The 12,891-nt window shown below is 37.0% G+C and overlaps 1 protein-coding gene across 1 annotated transcript in view; it reads left to right on the forward strand.

Annotated features, from left to right (window-relative positions):
• DCAF10 (DDB1 and CUL4 associated factor 10) overlaps positions 1-12,891 on the forward strand; it is a 60,948-nt gene that overhangs the window by 15,297 nt on the left and 32,760 nt on the right. Inside the window, 2 exon segments of the mRNA XM_017853538.1 lie at positions 4,297-4,334; positions 4,337-4,409. Coding sequence (XP_017709027.1) covers positions 4,297-4,334; positions 4,337-4,409 — 111 coding nt within the window.

The raw sequence follows: 12,891 nt of genomic DNA on the forward strand, positions 1-12,891 counted from the left end.
CCTAAAAAAAAAAAAAAAAAAAAAAAAAAAAAATATATATATATATATATATATATATAAAAGGAAAAATATAGGAATATCTCAATAAATGCTGAAAAATCTCTTACACAGTTTGACATATATTCATGAAAAGAAAGCTTAGCAAAATTGAAACAGAACTTTCCTTAATCTAGTAGTAGGAATCTGCCCAAAAAACCTACAGCAAACATTGTACTTAATGATGAAATGTTGAATATATTCTTAAAGATCAGGAAAAAGATGAATGCCTGCTATTAACATTTCTATTCAACATTGTTCTGAAAGTCCTAGTCAGTATAACAAGGAAAAAGAGAAGGAAACAGGTTTTTAAAAAAGAAGAACAGGCTGGGCATGTTGGCTTACGCCTGTAATCCCAGCACTTTGGGAGGCTGAGGCGGGTGGATCACCTGAGGTCAGCAGTTCGAGACCAGCCTGGCCAACATGGTGAAACCCTGTCTCTACTAATAATACAAAAATTAGCTGGGCATTGTGGCACACGCCTGTAGTCCCAGCTACTCGGGAGGCTGTGGCAGGAGAATCACTTGAACCCGGGAGGCAGAGGTTGCAGTGAGCTGAGATCACGCCATTGCACTCCAGCCTGGGCAAAAAGCATGGAACGCCGTCTCCAAAACAAACAAACAAACAAACAAACAAAAAACAAACACAAAAAGGAAGAACAAAGCAATTATTTTTAGATGGTATTATTATCAACCAAAACCCCCCAATAATAGAATAGTACGATTGATGGATAAATAATCAGTATTAAAAAATCAGTTACATTTCTGTATACCAGCAATAAGCAAAGCCAAAAAAAATTTTTTTTTTGAGACAGGGTCTCGGTCAGCCAGGCAGGAGTGCAGTGGCATGATCATAGCTCACTATATCCTCAACCTCCCTGACTCAGCTGATCCTCCCACCTCAGTCACCCAAATAGCTGGGACTACAGGTGTGCACCATCATGCCTGGCTAATTTTTAAATTTTTTGTAGAGACGAGGTCTCACTGTGTTGCACAGGCTGGTCTCAAACTCCTGAGCTCAAGTAATCTTTCCTCCTTGGTCTCCCAAAATTCTGGAATAACAAGAATAAGCCCCTGTGCCCAGCATCAGCAAAAAGTTTAAAAGAACATTTATTCAAATATATTTTTAAAAAATCAAGTTCCCAGAAATAAGTTCAACAGAAGGTAGGTATGGGCTATATGGAGGAAACTATACAATTTTATTGAGAGAATTACAGAAGATTTAAATAAATGGAGATATATTAAGTTCATGGATTGGAAGATTCCATATTGTCAAGATAGCAGTTCCGTTACAACTTTTTGGGCCAGGCGTGGTGGTTCATGCCTGTAATCCCAGCACTTTGGGAGGCCGAGGTGGGTGGATCACCTGAGGTAAGGAGTTCGAGACCAGCCTGGCTAACATGGTGAAACCCCATTTCTACTAAAAATACAAAAAATTAGCTGGGCATGGTGGCACATGCCTGTAATCCCAGCTACTTGGGAGGCTGAGGCAGGAGAATGGCTTGAACCCAGGAGGCAGAGGTTGCAGTGAGCTGAGATCATGCCACTGCACTGCAGCTTGGGCAACAAGAGCAAAACTCCGTCTCAAAAAAAAACAACACAACTTTTTGGTATTAATAGATTCAATATAATCTCAATTAACATCTGCACCTAGTGTGTGTGTGTGAGTGTGTACACATAAATTGATACGTTGATTCTAAGTGTATAAGGATGGTCAAAGGTCCAAGATTTGCTCAGATACTCTAAGAAAATCTTTAATGTGTGGGAAAATGTGCATACTACTGTATAAGGTAAATCAAACTTATATCATGTAAATTCTACCCAAGTAATCTGTAAAGTCAGTGCATTTCAATAAAATTTCAACAAAATATTTTAGCAGAACTTGACATGGTATATATAAAATTTACTTGAAGAGAAAGCATAGTATTAGCCAAGAAAAAGTGTTTGTAAAGCAAATGAAGGAGTCTTGCTTTGCCACGTAACAAATATACCATAAACCTTGTAGAAATTAAGATAGTGTGGTGTTGCACAGAATACCAATATAGAGTCCAAGAACAAAACTTGTATGTAGTAAAGATGGCATTACAAACCAATGTAAATAAGATCAGCCTTGATATTGGGACAAATTATATACCAGCAATAAACAAAGCAATATGTATCTTTTAAACAAATATGTATCTTTTAAAAGATACATATCATACCATGTACAAAAATATACTATAATTTGATTCAAACAAAACAATAACAGTTTTATAGATCCCTTTTATACAATGTTCAAGATTAAGAATCTCCCAGAGGTTGGCTTTGTATGGTGGCTCCCATCTATAATGCCAGCACTTTGGAAGGCTGAGGCAGGAGGATCACTTGAGGTTTGAGACCACCCAGGGCAACATGGTGAAACCCTGTCTCCATTAAAAATACAAAACTTAGTCGGGTATGGTGGCGAGTGCCTGTAATCCCAGTTACTCAGGAGGCTGAGGTAGGAGAATCGCTTGACCCAGGGAGGCAGAGGTTGCAGTGAACTGAGATCGTGCCACTGCACTTCAGCCTGGGTGACAGAGCAAGACTTTGTCTCAGAAAAAAAGAATCTCCCAGAGTCTGGGACTGGTGGCTCACGCCTGTAATCCCAGAGTTTTGGGAGGCTGATGTGGGAGGATCACTTGAGGCCAGGAATTTGAGACCAGCCTGAGCAACGGTAGTGCGATCCCATTTCTACCAAAAAAAAAAAAAAAAAAGTCTCCCAGAATCATTGATTCACTACTTATGCACAAAAGGGAAAATTTCATTTCAGGGTTCTTCTGACTTACAAAAGAAATAGCTATTTATATGTCTTCAAAATTACAAATATTAATTTGAATATTTTACTCCCAATGACTAGCATAAAAAATTTCAGATATTATTAAACTTTGAAGTTCAAATGTCTTAAAAAAGGGTTTATGCAGACAAGTCCATGATTACTAAATATAGAAAAGATTTCAACTTTTTTTTTTTTTGAGACAGAGTCTTACTCTGTCACTTAGGCTGGAGCACAGTAGCATGATTTTGGCTCACTGCAACCTCCACCTCCTGGGTTCAAGTGATCCTTCTGCCTCAGCCTCCCAAGTAGCTGGGACTACAGGCGCCCACCACCACGCCCGACTAACTTTTTTTGAATTTTTACTAGCGACAGGGTTTCACTATGTTGGCCAGGCTGGTCTCGAACTCCTGACCTTGTGATCCGCCCACCTTGGCCTCCCAAAGTGCTGGGATTACAGGCGTGAACCACTGCTCCCAGCCAAGATTTCAATTTAATAGTTGTTTTTTAATCTCCCACTTTACCTAAAAGTTTGTTCCTAATAGAAAAGTTTTGGCTATTTAAAATTCTATCTTATGTACGTTCATCTTAGTTGTATAAAATACTCAGGATTTCATTTGCCAGAAATGAAATGAATCTGAAAGAGCAGCACCCACAAAAAACTAATACTTAATTAAAATAAAGTACAATAGACTTTCACAAATCAAAATGAGGTTTATACAAGTTTTATAAAAATATAACTTTGCAGTGGGGAAGGCCTGAAACAAGAGACAAACCTAAAAAACCATGAATGAAAAGACTGATAAGTTTGACTATGTTTAACTGGTCTGATAGGTTATATGCCAGCTATTTTCCAGTGCATTTTATTGATAGTGATAAAGAAATATATAATTTGGTTGTATATGATTTTTCCCCTAAGTTGTCTCATCAATGCATATTTTTTGGCAACCACCTTTTTTATTTAAAATATGTTTTGAGTTATTTCATATTCATATAAAGCCACCCCTTTCTTTTTAACTTCTCTACAGTATTTCAAAGTATTGTGTACTATGGCTTGTATAATCAGTCATTCCCTCTGTCATGTACATTGAAGATACTTGAAATTTCTCCATTTTACAATGAAGCATATCTTTATATGTCTCTTTGTATTTGTAAGTGATTAGTTCTCTAGATTAAATTACCAGAAAAAATTGCTGAGTCAAAACATATGCCCATTTTAAATTCTGATACTTTATAGAGGTGCTGTCCAAACATAAGCTGTACCAGATTATACTCCACCATAATGTATGAGAGTACCATTTCCTACTACTATTGCCAACCACAGACAGTATCAATCTTTTAAACATTTGCTAACATGGGCAAAAAAAAAGTTATTTACCTATAGCTTGTGTCATTATAAATGAGTGAACATCAATAACCAGTGAATGCTAGAAAACTAAACAAGATAAATGTGTCATTTGCTTTCAGGTCAGTGTTGACAGTTGCTTGTGAACAAACTGAAGTTCTGCTTTTGACCCTATATCTTCAAAGCACATAAAAACACTTTCTGAAGCTCATGAAGACTGTGTAAATAATATCAGGTTAGTATTATAGTGAAAAAGTGAACTTTATCAGTGTGGCCCAAAATGTTCTGTTTTGGAAGTTAGTGAAGATGAAAATGTGTGATGCCTTATCCAGCAGTGCTAGATGATTCACATTGTGAACTGTGAATCTAATTCCTTGTAAAACTAATCCTTTAATTACAAAACTTACTCTTAGTTATGTTGGTTTGGAATGTTTCTGAAATACATTTTTAACTTCTATATAATTTTACCTTTTCATATATTAGGGTCATCATTATGAACCTCAGCCATGTATTATGCTAGTCCTGTAATGCCTTTGTGCTAATCATCTGTGTAGAATGATGGCAGTCCCATTGCTTAGCACCTCTCACTTCCACCCCTCCACCCTCCAAATACAGACTGTTAAGAGGAAAAAGTACATGCATAGACAACTTCTTTGTAGCATCATTGGAAGCTCCTTAATTTTTAATAATGTGGGAAGTGAATTATAATTGAGTAGTTTGGTGATTAGTATTCAGCTATTAAAATGATGGTCATAGAGACTACATAGCAACACAGACAAATGCTTGGCATGACACAGTTTAAAATTGTTATACGAATTATACAAATAGGAGATGATACAGGAGAAAAAGATTAAAAGGAAATATTTTAAAATTCTAACAGTAGTTAGAATGGATGGATTATGAGTAATTTTCTATTTTTTCTATGTAATGAGATATTACTTTTATAATTATTACTTTTAATTTTCTCAAAAAAGAAATATGGAAATCACTAGCCAAAGTAACATACTGGGTGTTGTGATGTAACTCCTATGCTCCAAACACATAGAACAATAAGTTAAATGGCACAAAAAATATAGCCAGATTCTGAACAACATAAACATCTTTGTGGGCCAGAAATGAAACACGGACACCAAGTTTTAAATAGGGCTGAAACCACAGATCAGCTGGTTTTCGGTCTAGCACCGATATCTAGTAGTTTTGCTCCTGTCAGGTAAAAGGATTAAAAAGTGCTTAAGTGTTTCATGCGAGGCAGGAACCAGCGCCAGAATCACTACATGAAGCCCGGGTTTGGTTAAAATATACGTCTTATTTATGAGAGGCTGAAAAGAGAAAAAAGCTATTCACTACCAGAGACTATAGGTTTAGCTGATAAAGACACAGCCTCATCAATAGCTATTGAATGAAGCCACTTGCTGAGTCAGTAACTGAATGTGTATGTATGATATTTCCAATATCATTATTAAACTGGAGCCGAAATGTCATTGTAAAGCCTAGTTGTGGACTGGGGGCCCAGATGGCCAAGTGGGAGCAACTCTGAAACCATTAAATAGGAGGAGAGAGAAATTAAAAACCTTTTCTACTCAAAAGAAACCTATAGGGCTGGGCGCGGTGGCTCGAGCCTGTAATCCCAGCACTTTGGGAGGCCGAGACGGGCGGATCTACAAGGTCAGTGAGATGCGAGACGCGATCCTGGCTAATCACGAGTGAAACCCTGTCCTCTAACGTTAAAAATAACAAAAAACTAGCCGCGGTGGACGAGGCGGTGCGCCTGTAGTTCCCAGCTACTCGGTGAGGCTGAGGCAGGAAGATGGCCGTAAACCCGCGGGAGGCCGCAGCTTGCAGTGAGATGGAGATCGGGGGCCACTGCAGCGTCCAGCCTGGGTGTGCAGAGCAAGACTCCGCGTCTCAAAGAAAAAAAAAGAAAAAAGAGAACCGGTGTAAGACTAGAAGAATGAAAATTTATAAAAAAAAATAATGTTAAAATCAGAAAAAAATCAACCACCAAAACATTAATTTCTCTGGATGAAATTAATTTTATGGAGCAGTTCAACAAATACTTTATTTTAAAATAAATTATGTTATGTATTTATTTTAAAATAAATTATGTTATGTATTTATTTTGACTAGGTAATAGATGCATGTAGTACAAAATTCAAAGGTACAAAAAGAGTAAACAGTGAAAAGTAAGTCTATCTCCACCTCTTTCACCTAGCCACCCAGTTTCCCGCCCCAGAGGCAACCACTGTTACCCATTTCTTGCTGTCTTTTCTAGATAATTGTTGCATATACAAACATGTATATATATACATACACACTCACACATATGTACATTTTTATATAAATGGTAGCGTTTACACATGTTATTTACCTTGCCTTTTCACTTAATAACATGTTTAGAGATCATTTGATATTAATACCCATGGGATTACCTTATTCTTATTAACAGCTGCCTGGTATTCCAATGATTGGGAGAAACTTTGAAGCCTTTTTAGGATGCTCAGAGAAATAAATTAAGAGATACTTTCCAATTAAAGAAAGCTTAAAGACTGAAACAAACAAAAGAGATTGAACAAGAAAAAGTCAATGTAGTAAAGAACTAGCTAGAACTCTTAGAAATTAAAAATGTCAGGCTGCCCAGAAATAAACCTAAATATTTACAGCTAACTGATCTTTGACAAAGCAAACAAAAACGTAAGGTGGGGAAAGGACACCCTTTTCAACAAAGGGTGCTGGGATAACTGGCTAGCCACAAGTAGGAGAATGTAACTGGATTCTCATCTCTCACTTCATACAAAAATCAACTCAAGATGGATTAAGGACTTAAACCTAAGACGTGAAACTATAAAAATTCTAGAAGATAACATTGAAAAAACCCTTCTAGACTTGGCTTAGGCAAGGATTTCATGACCAAAACCCCAAAAGCAATTGCAATAAAAATAAAGATAAATAACTGGGACCTAATTAAACTAAAGAGCTTTTGCATGGCGAAAGGAACAGTTGGCAAAGTAAACAGACAATCCACAGAGTGGGAGAAAATCTTCACAATCTATACATCTGACAAAGGGCTAATATCCAGAATCTACAACAGACTCAAATGAGTAAGAAAAAAAAACAATGAATCCCATCAAAAAGTGGGCTAAGGAAATGAACAGACATTTCTTAGAAGAAGAATTCTTCATATGGCCAACAAACACAGGAAAAAGTGTTCAACATCACCAATGATCAGGGATATGCAAATCAAAACCACAATGCGATACCACCTTACTCCTGTGAGAATGGCCATAATCAAAGAATCAAAAAACAGTAGATGTTGGTGGGGATGCAGTGATCAGGGAACACTTCTACAATGCTGGTGGGAATGTAAACTAGTACAGCCACTATGGAAAACAGTGGGGAGATTCCGTAAAGAACTAAAAGTAAAACTACCATTTGATCCAGCAATTTCACTCCTGGGTATCTACCCAGAGGAAAAGAAGTCATTATTTGAAAAAGTTCCTTATACACACGTTTATAGCAGCACAAGTCACAATAGCAAAATCATAGAACCAACCCAAATGCCCGTTAATCAATGAGTGGATAAAGAAACTGTGGTATATATATACATGGTGGAATACTACTCAGCCATAAAAAAGAATGAGTTAACAGCATTTGCAATGACCTGGATGAGACTGGAGACTATTATTTTAAATGAAGTAGCTCAGAAATGGAAAACCAAACATCACAAGTTTCCACTGATTAGTGGGACCTAAGCTATGAGGACATAAAGGCATAAGAATGATACAATAGACTTTGGGGACTTGAGGGGAAGAGTGGGGGGTTGGGCAAGATATAAAAGACAACAGATATGGTGCAGTGTATACTGCTTGGGTGATGGGTGCACCAGGGTCTCACAAATCCCCACTAAAGAACTTACTCATGTAACCAAATACCACCTGTATTCCAATAACTTATGGAAAAATAAAATTATTATAAAAAAAAAGTCAAGCTGGGCTTGGTGTCTTGCACCTGTAATCCCAGCAGCTTGAGAGACTGAGGCAGGAGGATCACTTAAGCCCAGGAGTTCAAGGCTGCAGTGAGCTATGATTGCACCACTGCTGTCAGGCTAGGTGAGACAGAGCAAGACTCTTATCTTTATAAAAAGAAAGAAAAAGAAATTATGTAGCTGGTATATAAAAAACTCAATAGATGGGATGAACTTTACCTTTTACACCACTGATAAATTAATGAGTTAGAATATAGCACTAAAAATTCACACAGAACACATAAAAAAGGTTAGAATATGAAAAAGTAGTTGAAAGACAGGATTAATTGAGAGATTACAGTGTATATAGAGTTATAGAAAATATTGGTAGAAAACTAATTTTGAAGATAATAATGGCTGAGAATTTTTAGCACTGAAGGGCCTGAGACATCAAATCAAAAGCGAACTTTATAGTGTAAGCAGTTTAAATAAAACATGAATCCACATCTAGACAGGTTGTGGTGAAACTCTAGAATACCAAAAATCAAGAGAAAATCTTAGAAGCCACCAAAGTTAGAAGCCAGATTACCCACAGAAGTACAATAGTTAGAGAAACAGGTTTCTCATTAGCAATAGTTGATATCAGGAGGAAAAGGAGTAATATTAATATCTTCAGTATAAAGGCAAAATAATGTTCAGTACCATGTTATGTCCAGGGAAACTGTTAATCCAAACTAAAGAATTTTTATTAGGTAAAATGTTAACTGTTATTAACATAAAGAAAAGAATTCATGAGTTTTTTTTTGGGGGGGGTACATGTAAAACAAAATAAAAACTAAAACTCTAGATTAGCACTATCCAATAAAAATGTAATGCTAGTCACATATGTAATTTTTAATTTTATGGTAGTCACATTAGAAAAGAAAAAAGAGGTGAAATTATTTCTAATAATTTATTTAACCCAGTATGTCCAAAATACTATCATTTCAACATGTAATCAATATAAAAATTATTGAGCTATTTTACTTTCATTTTTTTCATGCTAAGTCTTCAAAATCCAAAATCTAGTTTGTATTTTATACTTAGAGCACATCTTTCTTTTTTTTTTTTTTGAGACAGAGTCTCGCTATGTTGCCCAGGCTAGAGTGCAGTGGCATGATCTCGGCTCACCGCAACCTCTGTCTCCTGCACTGAAGCAATTCTCATGTCTCAGCCTCCCGGGTAGCTGGGATTACAGGCATGTGCCACCACACTCAGCTGATTTTTGTATTTTTAGTAGAGATGGGGTTTCACCACGTTGGCCAGGCTGGTCTCGAATTTCTGACCTCAAATGATACACCTGCCTCAGCCTCCCGAGTAGCTGGGATTACAGGCATGTGCCACCACACTCAGCTAATTTTCCTATTTTTAGTAGAGATGGGGTTTTACCACATTGACCAGGCTGGTGTTGAACTCAAGACCTCAAATGATCCACCTGCCTCAGCCTCCCAAAGTGCTGGGATTATAGGCGTCAGGCACTGCACCCAGTCATTAGAGCACATCTTAATTCAGACTGCCTGCCTATCAAGGACTCAAAAGCAGATGCAGGTAGTGGCTACATTACCAAATTGGACAGTGTGGTTCTAGACAGTAACAACAAATAGGTTGTATGCATAGGAGAGTTTTGTTAAGTGGAAAGGAATAATATGTTAAGGCCCTCTTCATGTTTGAGAGGAAGATAAAAATAGTAAGTAATTCAGACTCTTCTAGAAAACTGTATAATTAAATATATGCGATGAAAAAACTGAAAAGATTTAACTAAAATAATGGAAATACAAACCATTATCGCTCTCAAAGCTGCAGAAGGGCAAAAGAGAATACTGGAAACTTAATCACTTCAGTAAAAGACAGGAGAGTTTAAAAAAGTAAAAAAAAAAAAAAAAGGTAAAAAAAAAATTAAGTAAAGAAAAAGGATGATAAATAGAATACAGAAAACAAGAAGTAGAAAAAGTTCCAAATATATGAGTAGTTCAAAGTCATATAAATAGATTAATTGTCTTTATTAAGAGTCAATAATTTGAATAAAAAACAAAATGATTTATCTGTTGATCTATCAATAGATGTTTAGCAATACCAAAAATAAAACCACTGAGAAATGGGAAAAGAAAACTGAGAGAAATTGTCAATATCAGACAGATGAAAGACCAAGGCCTTTAATAAAGATAAAATGAAACAGTACACATTAATAAAAGGAAAAGTCTACCAAGAAGATAAAATAATTATGAACTTGAATGCATCTTAAATATAGCCTTAAAATACACAAAGCAAAAATAGAATTATAAAGAATTAGAAGTCTACAATTATAGTGAGATATTTTAATACAGTTCTGTCTAAAACTGATAAATCAAGCAGATAAAATTAGGCAGTAGAAGATTTAAAATATCCTGAACAAATGGCTGTTATTAAAAAGTCAAAAAAAAAATACAGATGTTGGCGAGCTTACGGAGAAAAAGGAACACTTATACGCTGTTGGTGAGAATGTAAATTACTTCAACCATTGTGGAAAATAGTGTGTTGGTTCCTCAAAGACCTAAAAACAACTACCATTCGACCCAGCAGTCCCATTACTGGGTATATACCCAAGGGAATAAAGACACATGCATGCATATGTTCATTGCAGCAGTATTCACAATAGCAAAGACATGGAATCAACCTAAATGCCCATCAATGGCAAACTGGATAAAGAAAATGTGGTACATAGACACCATGGAATACTAAGCAACTGTAAAAAAGAATGAGATTATGTCCTTTGCAGGAACATGGGTAAAGCTGGAGGCCATTATCTTTAGCAAACTAATGCAGGAACAGAAAACCAAATACTGCATGTTCTTACTTAGAAGTAGGAGCCAGATGATGAGAAAACATGGACACAAAGAGGGGAACAACAGACACTGGGGCCTTCCAGAGAGTGGAGGGTGGGAGGAGGGAGAGGATCAGGTAAAATAACTAATGAGTACTATAGGCTTAATACCTGAGTGACAAAATAATCTGTACAGCAAACCTCTATGATACAAGTTTAGCTATATAACAAACCTACACATGTACCCCTGAACTTAAAAATTTTAAAAAGTGGCTGGGCACAGTGGCTCATGCCTGTAATCCTAGCACTTTGGGAGGCAGAGGCAGGTGGATCACCTGAAGTCACGAGTTTGAGACCAGCCTGGCCAACATAGTGAAACCCTGTGTCTACAAAAATAGAAAAAAAAAAAAAAAAAAAAGCCGGACTTGGTGGTGAGTGCCTGTAGTCTCAGCTACCTGGAGGATGAGGCAGGAAAATCGCTGGAACCCAGAAGGTGGCGGCTATAGTGAGCTGAGATCGTGTCACTGCACACCAGCCTGAGTGACAGAGCAAGACTCCGTCTTAAAAAAAAGAAAAGAAAAGAAAAAAGTTTTAAAAGTGGAATATTTCTTAAAAAAAAAAAAAAAAAAAAGGCAATATGAACAGAGTTAATGCATAGCTGAACAAATGAGAAAAGGTATTTCAATGTTAAAAGCTGACAAGGGACTAATACCCAGAATATACAAAGGATTCCTGCAAATAAAAATCAGGAGGGCAACCCCAGAAGAAAAATGGGCAAAGGATATGGACGAACAATTGATAGAAAGGAAACCCCTACAGCTATTATGCATGTAAAGAGAAGCTTAAAGTTATTAGTAATCACACAAATGAGAATTAGAACAAAATGCCACTTTACACCTATTGGACTGCAAAAATTTAAAAGCTGGATAAGCCAAATGTTGGCATGGATGGGTTCTGTATCATGATGGCTGATGGGGTGTGGATGCTACCGCCTTTCTGGAAGGATCTGGGGCTATTAACGCTATGACCCAGCAGTTATGCTACTGAGTATACAGTCCAGAGACATTCTCACAGGATCCACAAGAGCCCACAGGTTTGAGGTTGTTTGGTGTGGTGTATGTATGTGGGAGAGCACTGGAGCCAGCTGAGTGCCCACCATCAATGAGAGAATGCACAGGTGAAATGTGGCACATGACACCAGGCAACGGGAACCCAGATTAGATATGCCTGTGCCACATGTATGAGATTTTAGAACCTAGTAGTTTTTTAGAGAGAAGAAATAGTAAGAAGCAGAATATGTAATACACTATCATTATCATTTATGCAAATAAAACATACACCCAAATACCACAATACCTTTTCTTTTTGTAGAGATAGGGTCTTGCTGTGTTGCCCAGGCTGGCCTGACACTGCTGACCTCAAGTGATCCTCCCACCTCAGCCTCCCTAAGTGCTGGAATTACAGGCATGAGCCACTGTGCCTGGCCCTCCTCTGAATATTTAACCACAATCCAGCACTCATGCATGTGTGGGACCCAAATTCACACTACTGTATGGTTCAAAATCTCCAGCCAACAATTTTCAATTGGATTCAGGTTGGAAGCGCTGTCATGTACCTGTAAAAGCAAATGTAAGTCTGCCAGGTGCAGTAGCACACACCTGTAGTCCCAGATACTTGGGAGGCCAAGGCTCAGCCCAGGAGTTCATGGCCAGCCTGAGCAAAATAGCAAAACCCCCTCTCAGAAAAAAAAAGAAAAAAAAAAAGGAAACCAAACAAATTCAAATCTTTTCTGGATGCAAAAGTCAGTATCATAAAGAAGTTGATTCTCCCCAAATTATTCTATAAATTCAGTGTAGTTTTAGTTAAAATACCAACAGAGTTTTTCATAAAATTTGATTTTATTATTATTATTTTTTT

This window comes from Rhinopithecus bieti, unplaced genomic scaffold (assembly GCF_001698545.2).
Source record: "Rhinopithecus bieti isolate Rb0 unplaced genomic scaffold, ASM169854v2 scaffold_36417, whole genome shotgun sequence".
NCBI classification, from domain to species: Eukaryota; Metazoa; Chordata; class Mammalia; order Primates; family Cercopithecidae; genus Rhinopithecus; species Rhinopithecus bieti.